The 18,453-nt window shown below is 31.5% G+C and overlaps 1 protein-coding gene across 2 annotated transcripts in view; it reads right to left on the bottom strand.

Annotated features, from left to right (window-relative positions):
* Position 1: 1 nt before the first annotated feature.
* Positions 2 to 18,453, bottom strand: part of LOC129962670 (protein tiptop-like) — a 389,561-nt gene continuing 371,109 nt past the window's right edge. For both annotated transcript variants that reach the window (XM_056076576.1, XM_056076575.1), the window contains exon 2: positions 2 to 7,024. In XM_056076576.1, coding sequence (XP_055932551.1) covers positions 3,561 to 7,024 — 3,464 coding nt within the window. In that variant the 3' untranslated portion in view covers positions 2 to 3,560. The remainder of the gene's footprint in view (positions 7,025 to 18,453) is intronic.

Raw genomic sequence — 18,453 nt, 5'->3', positions numbered from 1 at the left:
AAAAAAAAAAAAAAACCAACATTATAGACATTCCAAGTACAAAAATATAACAGAAATTTCAATAGATATATACTGAGTCTTGTCATTAAATGTTTTAAAGAACTGAGATCACTCTTTCATTCAATTAATTTCAGTTGCTCGCTGTTGAGATAAAATATAAAAACCACAGTATATGAAGTAAACATAATTCTGTCAAAACAAACATTCAACACCACGTCATGAGCACTACAACAGGAATGTTATTTATACCAAAATATATAAATTAAAAGTTAGTAATCACAATTGTTCACAACCTGAAAATATATATATAAAAAAAAATCTTTCGATTTTTGTTTCCAAAATCATTTCTATAGTTCAAAACAATCAATCGAGGAATATTTTTAAATTATACTTTAAAAAAATCAATATTGATTCAAATACTTATTTCTTTTGTTATTAAAAATATAATTTCTACCTTTTAGTACAATAGAAAATATGTAATCAATAGTTAATATAAGATATCCAAACAAATAAGAGACATGGATCATAACAAAACGGTGGATAAGATTAGCAATATTTACTTTGATATAAGTAATACAAATCTATGTCATGGGTAAGAAAACAAAATAAATCAATACAAATACAAAATGCCAACTTTAATATTTTATCACTGTACATCTCCAGCAATTCATTTTATTTTAATCTGAGCATCCTTTTTCATTCCAAATAAAGTGTCATCCGATCTAGTAACGTAATTTAGGCATGCTACAACTGTAAAGTATAAGGGGGTTAGATTTTCAGATACGTCTATGGAAGATTTAAGTGAAAATAAGGTGTGCGTGTTACATTTCCATTGGCGATGTGTAATGTAACGGTCTTCTTACTTTGTATGTGGGCCGCGGTGGCTTGGTGCTAAGATCTCGGCTTCGGAACTTTAGGGTTTCAGGTTCAAGACCAAATTCCACCGAAGAACCGTAGTGTAAGCGGGTCTAATGCACGTTAAATAATGTCAAGGCCAAATATATTCCAGCTAGTGTGGAGAAAAGAAACTGCTGACTCAGTGCCTTCTCCGTCATCTGACCAAAATTCAAAGTTACGCTGTCAGTCCTAAAATAGCTCCCGTGTTCCTTCAAAACTGTACTAAATATAACTAAACTTAAGACTTATGCCGGCGTCCTGGTATAAGGGCAGCGCATCTTCCCCGTGATCTGGGCGTCCAGGGTTCGAGTCCCGGTTTGGGCATGGTTGTTCTTCCTGTTCCATCTGTGAGATGTGTAAATGTGCCCTCCTGTAAAAAGGGGTTGTGCAAGCGAATGAGTGATGCGTGAGTAGTCAAGTCGTACTCTTGGCCCGAGTTGGCTCTACGATAAAAACCAGAGGCGCGCTCCCCCTTAGGCTTAAATTGGCTGTCTTTGAACAGCGAGCTTGTCCGTGGCAAGTGCCATAAGAAACAACAAACTTAAGATTTCAAAATATCATTCCTAAATGAAACTAATTTTCAATGAATGGAAATGATTCTCCAAACTTTCGAATCCTAGTACTGTAGAATATTTCTGTGTTTTATCTGTTGAAATATTACTTAGCATTTCTCAAGATAAATATCCAACAACTAATGCACTTTCTTTTGTCCGTGCTCATCGCATGAGACCTCATGCTTTTAAGAATTGAGAGTACTTATGTAAGTGATTAATAGACAAAATAATTCCATGACTTTAAAACAATTCTCCGTTATATATTCTCTGATCAAAGAATGAGGGCCGCGGTGGCCTGGTGGTAAAGTCTCGGCTTCGGAACCGGAGGGTTTCAGGTTCGTGACTCGTTTCCACCGAAGAACCGTCGTGTAAGGGGGTCAGTTGCACGTTAAATCCGTCATGACCAAACGTCCTCCCGCTGGTGTGGTGTGAAGAGGGGGGTGCCAGCTCAGGTGTCGTCCTCGTCATCTGACCGCGGTTCAAAATTACGAGGTCCGTCCCAAGTAGCCCTAATGTTGCTTCAAACGGGACGTTAATATAACCAAACCAAACTGATCAAAGAATGAGATTAGCCGATAATACACAAATAGTTAATTTATTTTGCAATTTAATTATTTTTTGCAGTCAGCAACTAATTCCTGGCATATTAGTTATCATAAGATATATCGTTGCTCCCTGCAATTTTGTATATCCATTCGACTCGTTTCCATATTTTTAGCCTTATTTCCTACATTTTCAAAAAAATTTAGAAATCTTTCCATTGGAGTTAATGTATTTAACATTATTTGTTAATTGATCAGAATGTGAAACCCTTTTTCGATGTGCAGGTAGGTCCATTTAGCCCATTAATTAAGAAGGATATGGAGATGTACAGTGTTATATTCAAATAATTTCGAAAATACCTATCAATTTCAAACTGGCAAGAAACTAACAAGCTAATGACTATCACAAGTGATGCTTTTAAACCAATTTTTTTTTTTTTTTTGTAACGTTATTATTTTCTTTAAAATTAAATTAACAGTAATGTACTATTAAGTTCTGGAAAAATACCTCTCGCTGTTCATTTTTGTCTAAAGCAATAATAATTTCCTAGACACTTAAAAGTCATTCAACACAAAATAAAATGTGTTTAAATATAAAAAGGAGAGGAAGGGAATTAAAAATTTCGATTATTTAGTTAATAATATATATATTTTTTTAGATTTATTAACTAAATGTTGGTAGGGATTGACTTGTTAACGTATTTCACAATTTCTAAAAAAGTAATTTCATACTTTTGAAGTAGCTAATTAAAGATTTCTTTAATTAATTTCTTGCCATAGCTTGTACTATTTTAACAAGTTTTCTAGAAAAAGTCTGCCCCAAGAATATGGAAGACTACAAAAATAAAATATTTTAAATAATAGATTAAATCTATTGGAAAATATTTTTCATAAATTAAAAACATCGCATTGACATGAATTTTAAGAAGTAAACACTAATTAACAAAATCAGCAAACGTAACATTTTGGGAAAAAGTCGAATAACGGACATTGATTGCATCTTTTTTGATAACCTTATAACATGAGTTCTATTTTTCATGTATCTTTTGTGATCTAGATAAGTTAAAAATTGTGACTGCAGATCTAAGCACTTGAAAGGTGTGCTTACGAAGAGCCTTGTCGTCCGAGAGGACAGAAAATATCGTAGTCTGGAGCAAACTTTTGTTTTCGCTCCAGCAAAGTTCTTGAAAGCAAACCGAAAGATATCTGCCTATACGAAGTGCTTATCAGTCGAATTCAAATTAAACGTAAGCTTGCCAGTGATTGAGACCAGAATAGTAGACACGAGTCTACGTAAGTATTTATATATTTATAGATCTATTTATAGGAGTGTATTTATAGCTATGTACATGGGTCCAGCAGACATTGTGCGTCTGTGTAATGTCTACCATCTATCAACTGGATGTACACAGCAAATTAGCAGCACCAGTTGCTCGTGTTTCGTGTATCACTGGGTCACTTGAAGAGCCCAATAAAAAGAGAAAACTTGGCAAATTATTACGGAGGCACCATTTGCAATTATGTATAGGGATTAAATTTCATGTGTTCTAATAGCACATCCCAATGATCACACATACTTGCTTGACAGTTGTTTAGCGAGTTCTGTGTATTTCAAAAATTTGGAATGAGGACTTTCGTCCAGAGGTGCTGAAGGTGCGAGTTCTTTCTGGGGTGAAGCCGGATGAACCGGATCACTTCCGTTGTTGCCTGTCCGGCTCGTTCCGGCAGCTGAGGTCCCGCACCCGTTGCTGCTTCCAGGAGACGGGTTTGGTTTGGTGTTACCTGAGGTTGAAGGGGGTTTCCATGTGGAGGCGGCTGCTATTTCCGCCAAGCTTCCATCCTTCACGAAGTGCATTTTGCTCAGATGGTGCCTGTAGGCGCCTTTTGAAATAAAATGCGTGTCACAGAAGGCACACTTCATGAGCGAGTCTGATGCCGTGGCCTCACTGCAAGCCCAACTGAATGCTAATATTGAACCTGGAGTAGCAGGCAGGTTAGGCCTCGATAAATGAGCATCTGTTTTATCTAAGAGTTTTTGAAGTTCTTTAAGGGGATGGTCACCTGCTGCAGAGTCTGAGTGCTGTTTCTGACGTGGAGATGTTACATCTGCACTATGGGTCGAAGTTGGAGATCCCATAGCACTGTCACAACCACCATCAATATTACTCATTTCAGAGCTTTTTTTGCGGTGGGAATGTGATCGCCTTTTACTGCTTGACGATGGGGATTTACGATGCATTTCTGAATTATTACGCTTTTTCTTGGGAATGCTTTTGGAGTGTTTATCAGGGGATTCAAGGCCCACCGAAGCAGCGGGACTGGCAGCCAAGGCCATCTCAGGTTCACAACTAGAGCTCCTCGATAAAGGCGTTTGTCTGTCTTCACTTTTAGGAGTTGGCTCTCGACTGCAGTCAACCATTTGTTCATCATCAGATACGGCAGATTTTTCGTCTCGATCATCGCTGTTTAAATCTTCAGATTCTTTAATGCCGATTTCTTTCTGTTGTTCTTGCTGATCGCTATCTTTCGCTGTTGCTTTCTCACTGTGATCACGATCGGAAGAGGGAGTGATAGAACGAGCTTTAGGGGATGAACTACAAAGGGCTGCTGCCTGAGATGTTGATGCTTGATTCGTTGCCTCTTTGGACATGAACACTGAGTTACGTTCATCTGCTGGAGATTCTGGTTGGAAATGCACAGGTGAACAAGACTGTGATGCACTGCTGGGTGTCGATACACGATTCATGACATCTTTCGCAGATATTCCAAATGTTAATCGTAAATGTTCATCAAAACTTGGGTGCTTTTCAGATGTCGAAGAAGATCGACTGCGACTTTCAGATCCAGAAAAGTCTGCCATTTCCATTTTGAAATCATGTAGCCTACTTACAGGCGAAGTTGATTTTCTATGCATATCGACAGTACTTCTGAGAACACCAAAAGCACTAGGAGAACTGGAAGGATGCCAAGGTGGGTATACTTCTTCATCAATACCCAAGCGCTGCAATATTCCTGTGGATACCGCATTTCGTCTCCCTTTGCTCTCAAAGCTTTTTTCAATAAGTTTCTCGATAGCATTTAGCACAGATGTACTTCCTGTACTTTCAACACTATCACACATGCTATCTTCTTGAAGAATTTGACCACCGGTACTCTTAGACGCCTCATCAGCTGGTAATTCCTGAGATGCTAGAGGAGATGAGCGAGCGGCAGAACCTGCATCAGATGTAGTTGGAACGTCTGGATTGATATCGACACTTGATGGTTTGGTTCCTTCTGAACCAGGAGAAGACTTCACTGATTGCTGAGATCGAGATCCCTGAGCACAATTTTTAATATGTTGTACAAAGTCTTTGGCATCAACTTTTTCAGTACATTCTTCACATGATATTTTACCATCTACCACTTCGTTTTTAGTCGGATTAATAACGTCATTTGAGCTAGCAGGGCTCTGCTTATTCAATTCCATCCTCTCCAGTTCCAGCAATTTTCTGACAGGAAGAGATTTCTTCCTTCTTTCACGCGTCTGTCGACGTCTACCTCCTCCTTCAGTTATTGAGCGTAAAATATGTTCCTTATAATGTGAATTTTTTACCATATGGTAACTGAGTTCTTTTAGACTTCCAAATGCTTGATCGCACACTTTGCAAGTAAGAACCGCGTTAACTTGAGACTGAGCGGCCATTTTATCTTCGGGCGTGCGCCAAGAAATGATTTGCTCCTGACTAATTATATTTGTATAATGTTGTGTTACCCTCATATGGGTTGTCATATCTGCTAATGTTTTGAAAGACTGTCCACACCACATGCATTTCAATATTTGTCGAGTTTGTTCAGCCCCCTTTCCGAGCCATACGTCTTGTCCTCGGACAAGTTTTCTCGGTAAAGAGACGTTTTCTTTGATGACTGCATTCGCTGCTGGTCCAGCTGCAGATGAAGATGACGTAGAGCATTTTGCAGGTAAGGGAGATTGATGGTGGTTGTGTTGGTGGTTGATTACAGAAGCAGAATTGGGAGAAGTGGCAGGCAAATTAGTTTGCATTCCAGCCATTCCACAACGCGGCGATTGTTTCATATGCACTGTCATATCCTCTAAACTGCGGAAAGATTCTTTACACCAAACACAAGTGAAAACGTCCCTAGTCTGTTCACTGCTTCGACTCATCCACTGACTCTGCCATGGATTCTGTCTTCCTGCAGGTCTATACGGATCAGTCTTTGAGCTCCCTGCACTGTTCTTTCGACTTTCGCTCATTTTAAGAGAGTTCAGTGGAGGACTAGCATTCTTGTTTAAAAGGGGGTTGTACACATTTGATCTATTGAGCGAAGAGTGTTTGGATGAGGTGGCTGAAGCATGTCCTTTGTCACGTTTCTCAGACTTAACTTTTCCGTTCCACATGGGCACTTCCGCCACAGTAGCTTTCACCATCGTTTTTGGCAAATGCTTTGGAGCATTATAGCCCCATGGGCTGCTAGGCATGTGTGATGCAGTCTCAAGTTTAGCAATCTTTGCTTGCCTAGGCCCATCGCCGGCCCTACTGCTTCTCCTTCGAGGTACAGAAAGATCAAGAGGTCCATCTTGAGATATGGAAGGGGGATTAAGGCCATTCGGCGTCATAGATCTGTCATCGTCAGTGCTTTCGTCTTCGGTGGCTCTCTTCACGCTGAAATCTAAAGGAGCGTCCTCCTCGGTGGCGACACTCGAAGCCATGTCCTCCTCGGCTTCATCTTCTTCGTCCTCCGCTCCCTGGATAAGCTCGGGGTTGGAGATCGCGGTTCTTGATATGTCCATGATGGGTGCAGGGGCTTTGTTCATCAGCTCCATGTCTTCTTCTTTGGGAAGTGGTGGTGGAGGTGGAGGGGGCGGCAGAAGAAGGGGCGACGCCGGTGGGGGCAACTCAGGAGTCGAACTGCGACTGGATTGAGTTGAATTACTATTATTGTCTATGTCCGGATCGTCGCCTCCTTCGCCGGAAGCACTTTCGGATGGATCTTCAGAGTTCTTGTCCTTGGTCGGATCGCCATCCTCCCCTAAAAGTGAAGGAAAAAAAGCCTTTTAGAAATGGATGGAAAAATTGAGATAAAAATGACAATTTCTAATTATGTTAACCACATATATATTTACACATTATTTTGGTTAATTAATTGGATTAACCTTTGAATTAAGTTTTATAAATTGTCTCATTTATACTATCCTAATAAAAAAAAGGGCAGTATAAATGAAATAATGAATGACGAACTCTTAGAAACAACGAATTTCTATTTCTTATTTTTCTCAGATCTTGTAATTTGGATATCTCAGATCTCTCATGTCTTCTAACGTTTCTATTTTTCTAAGATTTAAACCATATTAAACCAAATATCAAAATTTAAACCATACTTGCAGTTGAAACATATTTCATTTTCAGAAATAAAAAAAAATTACTTTAAAGATAATTTTTTATGAAATATATATTAACTTAAATGCTAAATTATAAATCAAGAACAATATAGTTTTTCTTCAAATAAAAGTATTTCTAACATTTTACTCTTCTCATCAACAAGCATTTTTTTAAAAAATTTGGAAAGAAGTTTAATACGTAAGTAAATGTTAACTTAAATAATAATTACTAAAAAAGTTAATTAAAATAAAAATTCAAATTATTTTTACTCAATTTTTAGAAATGTAAAAAGTAGTTGCCATTTGGCATTTTTTAATAATTAAATATTAAGTAAACAATGATATTTATCATTCCAGTTATAAACACAATCAGAATTGTATTTGCAATCATGACAGTTTATCAAAATTCGATTGTGTATCTACAATGTTATCAGATTTTTTCAGAAACAATATATGTATTCAGAATATCTGAATTCGGACAACGGCTTTTAACAGTTGGCTTAATCTAAATGAAACTTTTCTGTGAAAGTTCAGATGATATTTTGAGGTATTTTCAGAAAATTATAATTTTATTGTTTTGTACTTTTTATGGAGGAAATAAACAGTAAGTATATGTGCTCTTCCCGTCAATACTGCAGGACTTTTGAAGACGTACTGTAGCTTATTTTAGAGCACCAAGTAATGTGATAAAATGTGTGGGAAGCCAAATTTAGGGAAATGCCTAAAACGGCACTGTAGGTGAGGGAAAATAGTTTTAAAATAAGGGTAGTTTGTGATAATTAGGTGTTTTTTCCTTCGTACTTTGACATTACAATTTCAAACAATCGCTTAGAAATGAATGTGCATTTTGAATTATTTGTTCTAACCATTAATGTGTAAAAGCAAACTTTTTTTTTTGGTAAATCGATAACGTTTAGCAAAAAATAAGAAATATTAGAAATTTCCCCTGATCATCTACGATTTATTTTTTTAAATACAAACAATGAAAATTTAAAACTGGGTTTTATTTTGATATTTCTACTATTATATATGTACGAAACAGTAGAAAGCAACATTCCCTAATTGTAAAATGATGATTAAATATAAGGAAAGCACAAAAATATTACGAATAAGTATATTTATATTACATACAAGATTTCAAGATGAATTTTAAATACAACCTACGATTTATCATTCGGTAAAGTTTAAAAGAAAAATTATTGTTTTTTTTAAAGACAAAAATTTATAATCTTTTTTAAATGATATTAAGTATGCAAAAAAAAATTTTATTTTCTAAAAAAACGAAATTGTTTTTACAGATCAAATTATCGTTTGTGAAAAATTCCACCACTTTTTATTTACCGCGTTATAAAGAAACATCAGCACTGGATTTCAAGGAGGAAAAAATAAATAAAAAAAGGCATTTGTTGTTGTTATTATTATCACTTCATCCTTCCATGAAATGAGATTAAAAAAATCATACGGCAAGTTTTAACAAATGCGGCGTCAATAACAGAAAAGAGTTTCAATGAACAACAAAAATGAATCGCATAATTTTTTTACACCTTTTCATCCATATTACGCATCTTTAAAAAAAGTAAAAATCTCAAATGCTAAATGGTTTAAATAAAACTCAAAAGTATCAAGCAAGAAACGGCGAAAAAATGAAGTTTTTGCTAAACCCGTAAAATAACCCATCAAGACAAAGCTTGTTTTTTAAATGACTTTTTGCTTCCCATATCAAAAGCTGCAGACATCCACTCTTTTGCAGGCAAAGCTCATTTTAAAGAAACATGACAATAAGCCAATTTCGACTTGTTTAAAAAAATGACAGAAAACAATGAGATATAGCATTTCTTTGGTATGGACATTAATCATATATGTAAAGTACGATACGAAAGAAAACAAGTGTAAATTTTTTTCCCCCCACAATGCTTTGGAATTTTTTTTTCTGCCTTTCACTCGCTTGTTAGTTGTTAGCGTTGTTGTCGAAACGAACTGGGATGCTAGCGTTTGAAGTGTCTCTAACGGGATAATACTGGAAGGATAGTGAGTCTCTTGAGTTTCCAGATCCATGAGACACTGATCTTATTTGTGATTGTTTCATGCATTTCATGAAAATGAGGGAGGGCGGCGGAGGATCTTAACATTTACAGGATTATTGCGTTCGGTTTCTTTAACATCTGATAAAAAAAAATTTATGTGGGTAAAAAAAGGAGTAAAAATACATCGAATAGAGAATGATAGAGATGGGGGCAAAAAGTGTTAAAAAGAAAAATAACGCCGTATAAAGAAATTAAGCCCCTGTAAAAAAAAAAAAAGGAAAATAGGAATTTTTAAATAAGTCAAATCAGATTTTAAAGGAAAGCCTTATCTCATGAAGGGAAGAAGAAAAAAAATCTTTGAAGATAAAGAATATAGATTCTTAAGTACTTAATAAAGACTACACGGCGAGTTTTTGTAAATATCGTTTTTTTTTCCTACATTTTATTTGTGGTAATATTTAAAGGCGGAAAAAAACAGCCAAGTCATATAAAACAGAATTTAAAACAGCTCAGGGACAACTACATCATATATGAAGCCAGAAGTATAATGAGCTAATGAGTGCATCTAATATAATATGCACCATCAAGAAAGGATTTTTAACAAAACCCATCCAACAGAAAAGTAAGCTTTGAATTTTTTTTTTTTTTTTCACTCTAAAATAAAACTGGACATCTAATATTTTGAAAGCAATTTCTTATTCTATTTATAATGCAAATTTTAAATAACATTCACAATTACTTTATTAATTCGCCTTTACTTAAACAGTTAAGGCATTAGTCAATGTCTTAGTGATAATTTTTTCCATCACTAATTACTCAGAAATATTTGTTAAATATCATATTTAGAGCAAAGCAATATAACATGCACGGTGAATTGTTGGAACTACTAAAGAATTACTTAAATTGCACGCCGATAAACAAAGATTTTATCACTATTATTATATTTGAATGTATGATTTCATTTTTTTTTAAATGATAGAAATGTAACGTATGAAATCGACAAAATATTAAGTAATTCTTTAGTTAAAAGGATTGATAATACTAGCTGACTGCAACGTCTTCCCTTCTAAATTCATGATACGTAGGGTATGGCTTATAAATAATTGAACAAGTTTCTGGGATTAACATAATCACAGATAAAATTTCCAAAGAACAAGTGTTTCAAAAATGAAAAAATATTACACTTTCTTCCTCTATTTAACTAATCTGAAAAGGCAAATGAATCAAAGACAAAAATCTCAATCAAACTTTAAAAAAAATCAAAAGAAAAATTCTGAAAAATTGTAATGTGAAATTTATTAGACACGAAGTTCAAGAAATAAAAATATTAAAATATCATTTTATAATTATTATTTGAGGATTAATCTAAAATTATAAAAATTATTAAACAGAACAAAAATATCTACAAACAAGAAAAGAATAAGATATTTATCCTAGGAAAATAAATAAGGTTAAAATATTTTTGAAAATTTTCCAAATAAAACAGAAGTATGAGAGAAACAAATCGAAACTGCAATTAGGTGTGGGGAAAAAATGGTTATTTCAAATAAATATTAAGTACCAATATCAACACGATATTTCATTTCGCAAGCGCAAACTATTTACTTGGACATTTGTTCCCCGAAACAAAATAAAGCGTAAGGAAATATTGAACTTCGAGTATTGAAAGTAGAGCTAAGTTTAAATACAATATAAAAAAAACTATTAGTCCCTCTAAAAATATTTATGCTGAGCTTCGAACGCCATTTGTCATTTAATAAGACACTTTTAACAGCTTGTTATTTCAAGAAATAAAATACACAGAAGATGATCATTGCTTAACGCTACCTAGAAATATTTGATTTAATAAGGCAGTAAATGTGACAGTTACTTATTTAGCATTGGCAAGTGATTTAAAACGAGAGGAAAAAAATATTGCAATTCAGCAATAAATACAATTGGGAAAATATGCTATTACCATTGAGTAAACATTCGAACCTCGAGAAAATAAAGTTATGAAAAATCTATTTATAGATTTAACGTGTCATATTTAAGAGCAATGAAATCTTGAGATATTAATTTTTAATGTGACAAGAATTAGAATTACTGAAAGAAAAACAATGGAATGAGAATATATTGACTAGGTCGCTTTCAATAAAGAAAATACTACACTTCAAAGCTCACTGCATTGATAAATTTAAAAAAAATAATTTTCTTTTCTTTAGACAGCAGTTTTGTATTTATTTAAAATAAAATAGTTTGCCTAAATAAAATCTGATTTTGCTTTATTTGTATTTTTATTGGTAACAGTGTGTTCAATAAAATATTGAAATATCAAAAAAACTTAAGATATTTAACGATGAAGCTAAATCACAGGATTCTATTTAAGAAAGTTTTCATCTGTTAATTTAACATTTTATTCATCAAAAACCTTTTCAGAAAGAAAAAAAAATTGTTTCAGTTAATTTTAAGAGAAAAAGAAATAACTGTTAAGAAATATATGCAACGTTAATTTTATATTTTAATAAGGAGTTAAATTAACAAATATGTGTAATCATTAATATTTTGAACCTTTTGGCAGCAAGTTAATTTCATATGTTCAGAGGGAAAGTTAAAAAAAAAAAAAAAAAAAAAAAAAACGAAATCATGAACATAACAGCATTTAATAATAGGTATAACAGATACTATAAATATTATCAAAGTATGTGAATAAGTTAGTTTTACGAAATATTTAAATTTCAAAATTTTTCCTCCAACTCACAGTATTACATTAAAAGTATTTTTTTTTTTTTAATTCTTCTATAACATATGAATAACAATTTTTTCGTACGTTTCATACATTAAATTTGTCTTGCTTCGAAAATTTTTTTAAGAGTCAAAGTTTTATACGAAAAATGTATAGATTCGAATAGAAAAATGTAATAACTGGAATATTAACAAATGAAACTTTTACATAGCAATGTTAACTGTACATAATGTTAACTGTACCTATAATGTTCATCAATCTTAACTGTACATATTTAAAGTGTTCATATTTTTTATTGAATTACACAACAATAAACACATATGATCTAAAATCACCTTCATAGTAAATCTACCGAATGTTAACAGAAAAACAAAGTCACCTATTTATTTGTAAAATTCAACGAGTATTTTTAGAGGATAAAGTAGTTAACTTCTTGTTCTAATGTAGTTTTAAGCAATACATTCAAAAATGTCCTCGCTACAAATTAAGAATTTAATTCTAACTAAACTCAAAGTCGCATGATAATTATAGACTCAAATTGAAAATCTAACGATATCTGTTTGCAATTGAGAATATTTAATTAATTTTAGAAGAGAAATGAATGTCACATTAAGATATAGTTGTTTAATTTGACATTTAATATGATTAATAATTTCCAATTGGGTTAATGAAATAACAATGAATGAATTTGACATCAAGTCACTAAGCACTCCCTCATTAAGCTTTATTCGATAATACTCTAATTCACCAAGAAAGATAGATAGGACTGTATTTAACATTAACAATAATGCTATAGTAAAACTGTTGTTAAATAACTTTGCCGGCGTTTTGAATAATTTTAATTACAAACCAAAGGAACATTGAAAAAGTGTTCCCTTCTTTATTTATTGAAAAGTTAATTAACTGCTTAAAGCCTATTAATTGCACATTAATTTTAGTTTCCAGGAAAATTTCCAGTAGAATCGCAGCTTAGCGCACAAACTTTCCGATTAAGTTCCCATTTTGATTGTCAGCATAAAACAATATTGATAACTCGTCAAAATATTCTGAAACTGCATAGAAGAAAAGAAGAGAGCTTTATTATCAATTAGCAAAACTCTATATTCAGCAAAAATTATTTTCAGAAATAAACTCATCTTCGTGAAGCTAACAAAGGAGAAAATGTTATTTTCCCTAATTAAGATGATGTAGACTGATATTTAATAAATAGTATATTTAACAGATCTTGCAACTCATTAAGAAACCTCTTTTCGGCAAAAAGAATCAACCTAATGATTTTAAAGTGTTCTATTAATTTCTGAAGTTATAAAGCTATTTTGAAACAACCGTTTACATTACTCTTTTCGATTAAAGAAGAAAAAGAAATATAAAATTATTTTGTATAACTTATATTTCTAAAATTAAATTGAAAGAATACAATTAAAAGATATTTTAAAAATAGACTGTTTCAAATTTTGCGTATCCAAAAGAAAGTACGTATATTTAATCTAGTTTCAATACATAAATAATTTGTAGCAGAAATTTCGATTTTCAAGATTTAATTAAAGAATTAGAATATCAAAAGGAAACATTAACGACTGTTTTTTTAAAAGTGGAGTTTTACTTATAGCCAGGATCATATGTAAAAATAGTAAATCCAAAGTTCAGCATAAATTGTAGATTAGGTTTCCTCGGGACTAGAACCATTAATAAATGAAATCTAATGAGGCTATAGATTAATTAATATATAAAATTAATATTAACGTATATGTTTTCACATTTCTAATAAATGAAATTAATTCCTTTGATTAATTTATTGTAAAATAACTAATAAATAATACATAAAAATGAAATAAATGGAAAATTCTATTATATAACCTCTTTGTTAAACCATTCAAATGTTTGATTTATCAAACATTCGAAATGTCACTATTCAAAGTCCACTTTAGTGTAAAATTATAATATGGACAACGTTATATAATCTCCGGAAAACTTATCATTCACCACTACACCATGACTAATAATGAGATTGATTAACTACGAACATTGTATTTCTTAAAAGAAAAAAAAGAAAAAAAAAAAAAAAAAAAGAAAATGATACAAGAGCAAATTTTCATATACTTCAGTACTTTTTACTGCCATTTTATAAGAAAATTTTTCCGCTTTCGGGTTTTTAAATTGAGTCTGCTGCATTTTTTTTTTTTTTTTCGTAAGGAAAGAAAGTATAGTTTGTTACAAGTACAGTAGTTAATTTTATTTCCAACTAGTACGAATTCCCACCACTCTATCTGAATCACACTGGATAGAAAGTAACTGCTAACAATAGTCAAAACAAATATTTCTTTAGGTAAATTTAAAATCGAATACACATTGGCTGGACCAGGAAAAGAAGGAGGGATAAATGGGCAATAGTTCTTCCCAGAAGTTCAACGTTTTTCCACTGTATCCACCTTCTGTCAGAGAGTTTGATCCGACAGATCCAATCAACCATGATATGTAAACAATCGCGGTTCGCAGCCAAATTGCTACGCGAATAAAAATACAGCTGGCTAAACGACAAGAAACGACTTCCGCGAAAACAGAATTCTTGACTGCACAGAAAGCTAAATTGCACAAGGTAAATACATTTCATTCATGGGAGAAAGTAAACACGGCACGATAAGTTGTATATATTTCAGCGACGGAAGCTCTTCGGAGGACCCCACAAACTAGAAATATATATACGGAATGGATTTAACCAGTTACCTGTTTTTGATGAGTATACTCATCACGGAAAAGGTGTAACATTTTGGGATATGATGAGTTTATTTGTCAGGACTAATAAGTAGTGACAATTTGCAGCTTGAATTACAATTTTAGTAAAAATTCAAACATATTCGTAAATTTCAAGATGTTTAAAATATTTGGAGGCAAAGTCGAAGGAACAATTAAAAGATTATTATGCGCTGTACCATGCTTTGCTCAATACCATTCTCTAATAGCAAATTAATATAATAATTAATTTTCTATGTTTCTTTTCATTCATATACAAAAAAAATGTATGTTAGTTTAAGTAAAAAAATAATTGTGATTATCGCAATAAAAAATAATAAAAGTCATTTCAATACAACATAATTTCATATTACACATACTCTGTATTTGGCGAGTATACTTGTCACCACTAGATTTTTGCGACACAATTAAGATAGGCATTTTCCAAAGAGGTGGAAACAATTAACTGGTTAAGAAAATAATGCAACGAATTTTTTCAGGGATTTTATGTACATTTTAAAAGTATTTAATGGGATTTATTTTTCTGCAAAGTATAAATTTAAAGAAAAGAGATAATTCTTCATTTCAATTGGTAATTTCTCATTTGAAACAAAACAAAAAAAAGTATTGATTGATTCTAAATATACCTATAGTTACTTATAAGCATTAGCTGTCAAATAACTTATCAAAATTCCAAAAATATCAAAAAAGCAGACAACAAAAAGAGTATCAAAAAGAGTTACCAAGACAACCGCAAAAGTAAATTTCTGACTTGTTTAAGATTTTAAGACATTAAAGATGAAATCTAAACGACAATTTTACAAAAGGCTATGATTGTTTCGAATTTAATCTAATTTTTAATATTGTTAAATATAAAATTTGGGATAACTATTTTATTTCCCAAATTTTTATCATTTTTTTTAAACTCTTCAATTAATATAAAGAATGAAAAATAAATATTTTAGTTAAATATTTACAAAAAGTTAAATTGTTTTATAAATTTAAATAAATAATTTTAAATATAATATAAAATAAACGTTAAAATTTACTTTCAATAAAATTATTTTCTACATAATTAAACTCATTTGAGCTATTAAATACTTAATGAAATTTAACTATCTTACTAATTTTGAGAAAATTTCTTTTCATTTCAGAAATTTCTCCTAACAAAAAGACTCTTCTAAGAATTGTGAAATACTGTTTCTTATTTTTGTGAGATTCTAAAAAAGCACCTGTGCCGGATTTATAGATATACACAATCCAAACAATATTTGTGTCATAAAAATAAATCCAGCCATAATACGAAAACATTAACCGCTACTAATCACACTGAAAATTATGAGAAATATCTGATTTTAACTTGTTTTTGAAGAGGAAACAAGTCCTAAATGGGACAAAATGAGAATTCCAATTTCGTCGCGACAATAAAATAATACATGAAAACAAGGGCACGCACTATTTCATATAAACATCAACCTTTTCGACGTATTAATCGATTTAAAAAAAACACACACAGGTGCTACTATATAATCGGGTCGCTATTCTTAGCCGTAGAAATTTTGCTCTTTCTCACCATTCTTATGTATTAACCCAATAAACTTTTTTTAAGAAAAGAAGAAATCATTTTTCTTTTTCGATTTGCGGATGCCATAATTTCTATTTTTGAAAGGAAAAAAAAATGTAGGTTAGTCAAGCTGCCGATGAAAGAATCACCTGGGGGGTCACAAGTTAGAGGGGGGGATTTAAAAAAATCCATATATTTGGAACCTGATAGCGAATGCTGTCTTTCATTCTTATATTGGACAGATGTTTTGATGATAAAATGAGATCAAAGAAGGGCGGAGCGAGAGGGGGGAGGAGGGGAGAAAGAGAAAGGAAATTGCCTTTTTTTCTCTATGTATCTGTTTCGCAACAAGTAAATAATGAAAAAAGATTATTTAACAAGGTGCTATTAAACTTGAAGACTAAAGACTTTTTTTTTATGTCTGTAATACGTGGTGTATTTGTTTCCTGCTTAAAACTAGGATCATTTTAGCAAACAGCCGTCATACACGTTATAATGAGGCATCTTTAAAATAATATTTTATAGAAATTACAAGCATTTCTTTTCCCCAAATTTGGAAGCTAAAATGGCATTTTATTTTAATTGATTGTAAGTTAGAAATACAATGAGTACGAAAACAGTTCCTTCCAATCCGTATTTTGCTTTCGCTCATATTTTAAAAATCTATTTAAAAAACTTTAAATAAAAACCGTAGACATTAAAATTTGGCAGTTTTTAAATGCAATTTATAATTTTTTAGACGTAAGAAATTTTGACATTTTAAAGGTTTTTTTTTAATTATAAGGATAAGAATAATTTAAAAACAAAACTTGTATATACTTTTATATATCTTTAAACAAGAACATAAAACATATGAACATAGAAGATACGACGAAAATAAACTAATTTCAATATTTGATATCATACAAGTATTTGTTACAATACTTCAATATAATGGATTCAGCATAACAACAATAAAGTTCATATAAATTTCCTTTACTTATTATCATCACAAGTAACCTACGAAATGGTGAAAATGATACTATAAATTGAAAACTACAAAACTTGCGAATTATGGATAAAAGACTAGAAATTCATCCATCATTTTCCTACTTCATAACATGCTTATAAAGTAATTTGTATGAAGCGATGTCTAAGCGCTATTTACAGTTTTCAAAAACAAGTTAATTCAAAATTATAATAATAATTTCAGTTTTCTGTGAAACAACAGATTGATTATACTATTACCGTTTGGTTCGAGCTATGTTATTTTGAAAATTTTAAATTTAGGAGAACTGCTATTCGCATTTTACACATATCGATGTATATTTATAAAATATTAAAAAATATTTATGATAATAAAGTTGTACACATAAGTCACTCTCAAAATAATATCTTTCTGAATTTTTTTTTAAAAAAAGTTAAATTTTGTATCATTTTTTTAGAAATACAATAGGACAATATTAAAATAATAAATTAATTTTTAACATAACGATTGATTTATGACTAATTATTCTCCGTGCAAAAATTCCGTTAGAACAAAGTTGCAACAAAATTGAAAGAAAAATTGACATTTGATGAAAAAAGGCGCTAACGTTACTACATCCGACTTAAAGCCACTATCGAATTAATCTTGTGTTTTATAATTTTTTTATCTCTTAATGGATATTGAAATAGTGATTGAATCCTATATTTATACTAAATAGTACTTATTTACTGTTTATTAAAAAAATAGCAAATCTTTTTTTAATCATGTTTTTTTACTTCCTTTTGCCACGCAAAAAAGTGTTTCACTGCCAAATTGTAATTTTAAAAGAAAATTTGGTTTATTCTTCCATATTTATATGAATATTTATTGATTGGCTTTAGGCAAGTGGTCCGTTGGAAGAGTAATTTGACCAATGAGATGATTACGTACAAAAAAAAAGTTTCTTTTTTAGTTTCGCATTTGAAAATATAAACAAGTTTGATATCAATTCACTTTAGCAACAACATTAATGACTGAACATTAATAATTAATGAAAAAAAAAAAAGACAACGATTTAAAAAAAAAAAAAA

Source organism: Argiope bruennichi, chromosome 3 (assembly GCF_947563725.1).
Source record: "Argiope bruennichi chromosome 3, qqArgBrue1.1, whole genome shotgun sequence".
NCBI classification, from domain to species: Eukaryota; Metazoa; Arthropoda; class Arachnida; order Araneae; family Araneidae; genus Argiope; species Argiope bruennichi.
Note: the sequence above shows the minus strand (reverse complement) of the source record. Positions and strands in the feature narration are given on the sequence as shown.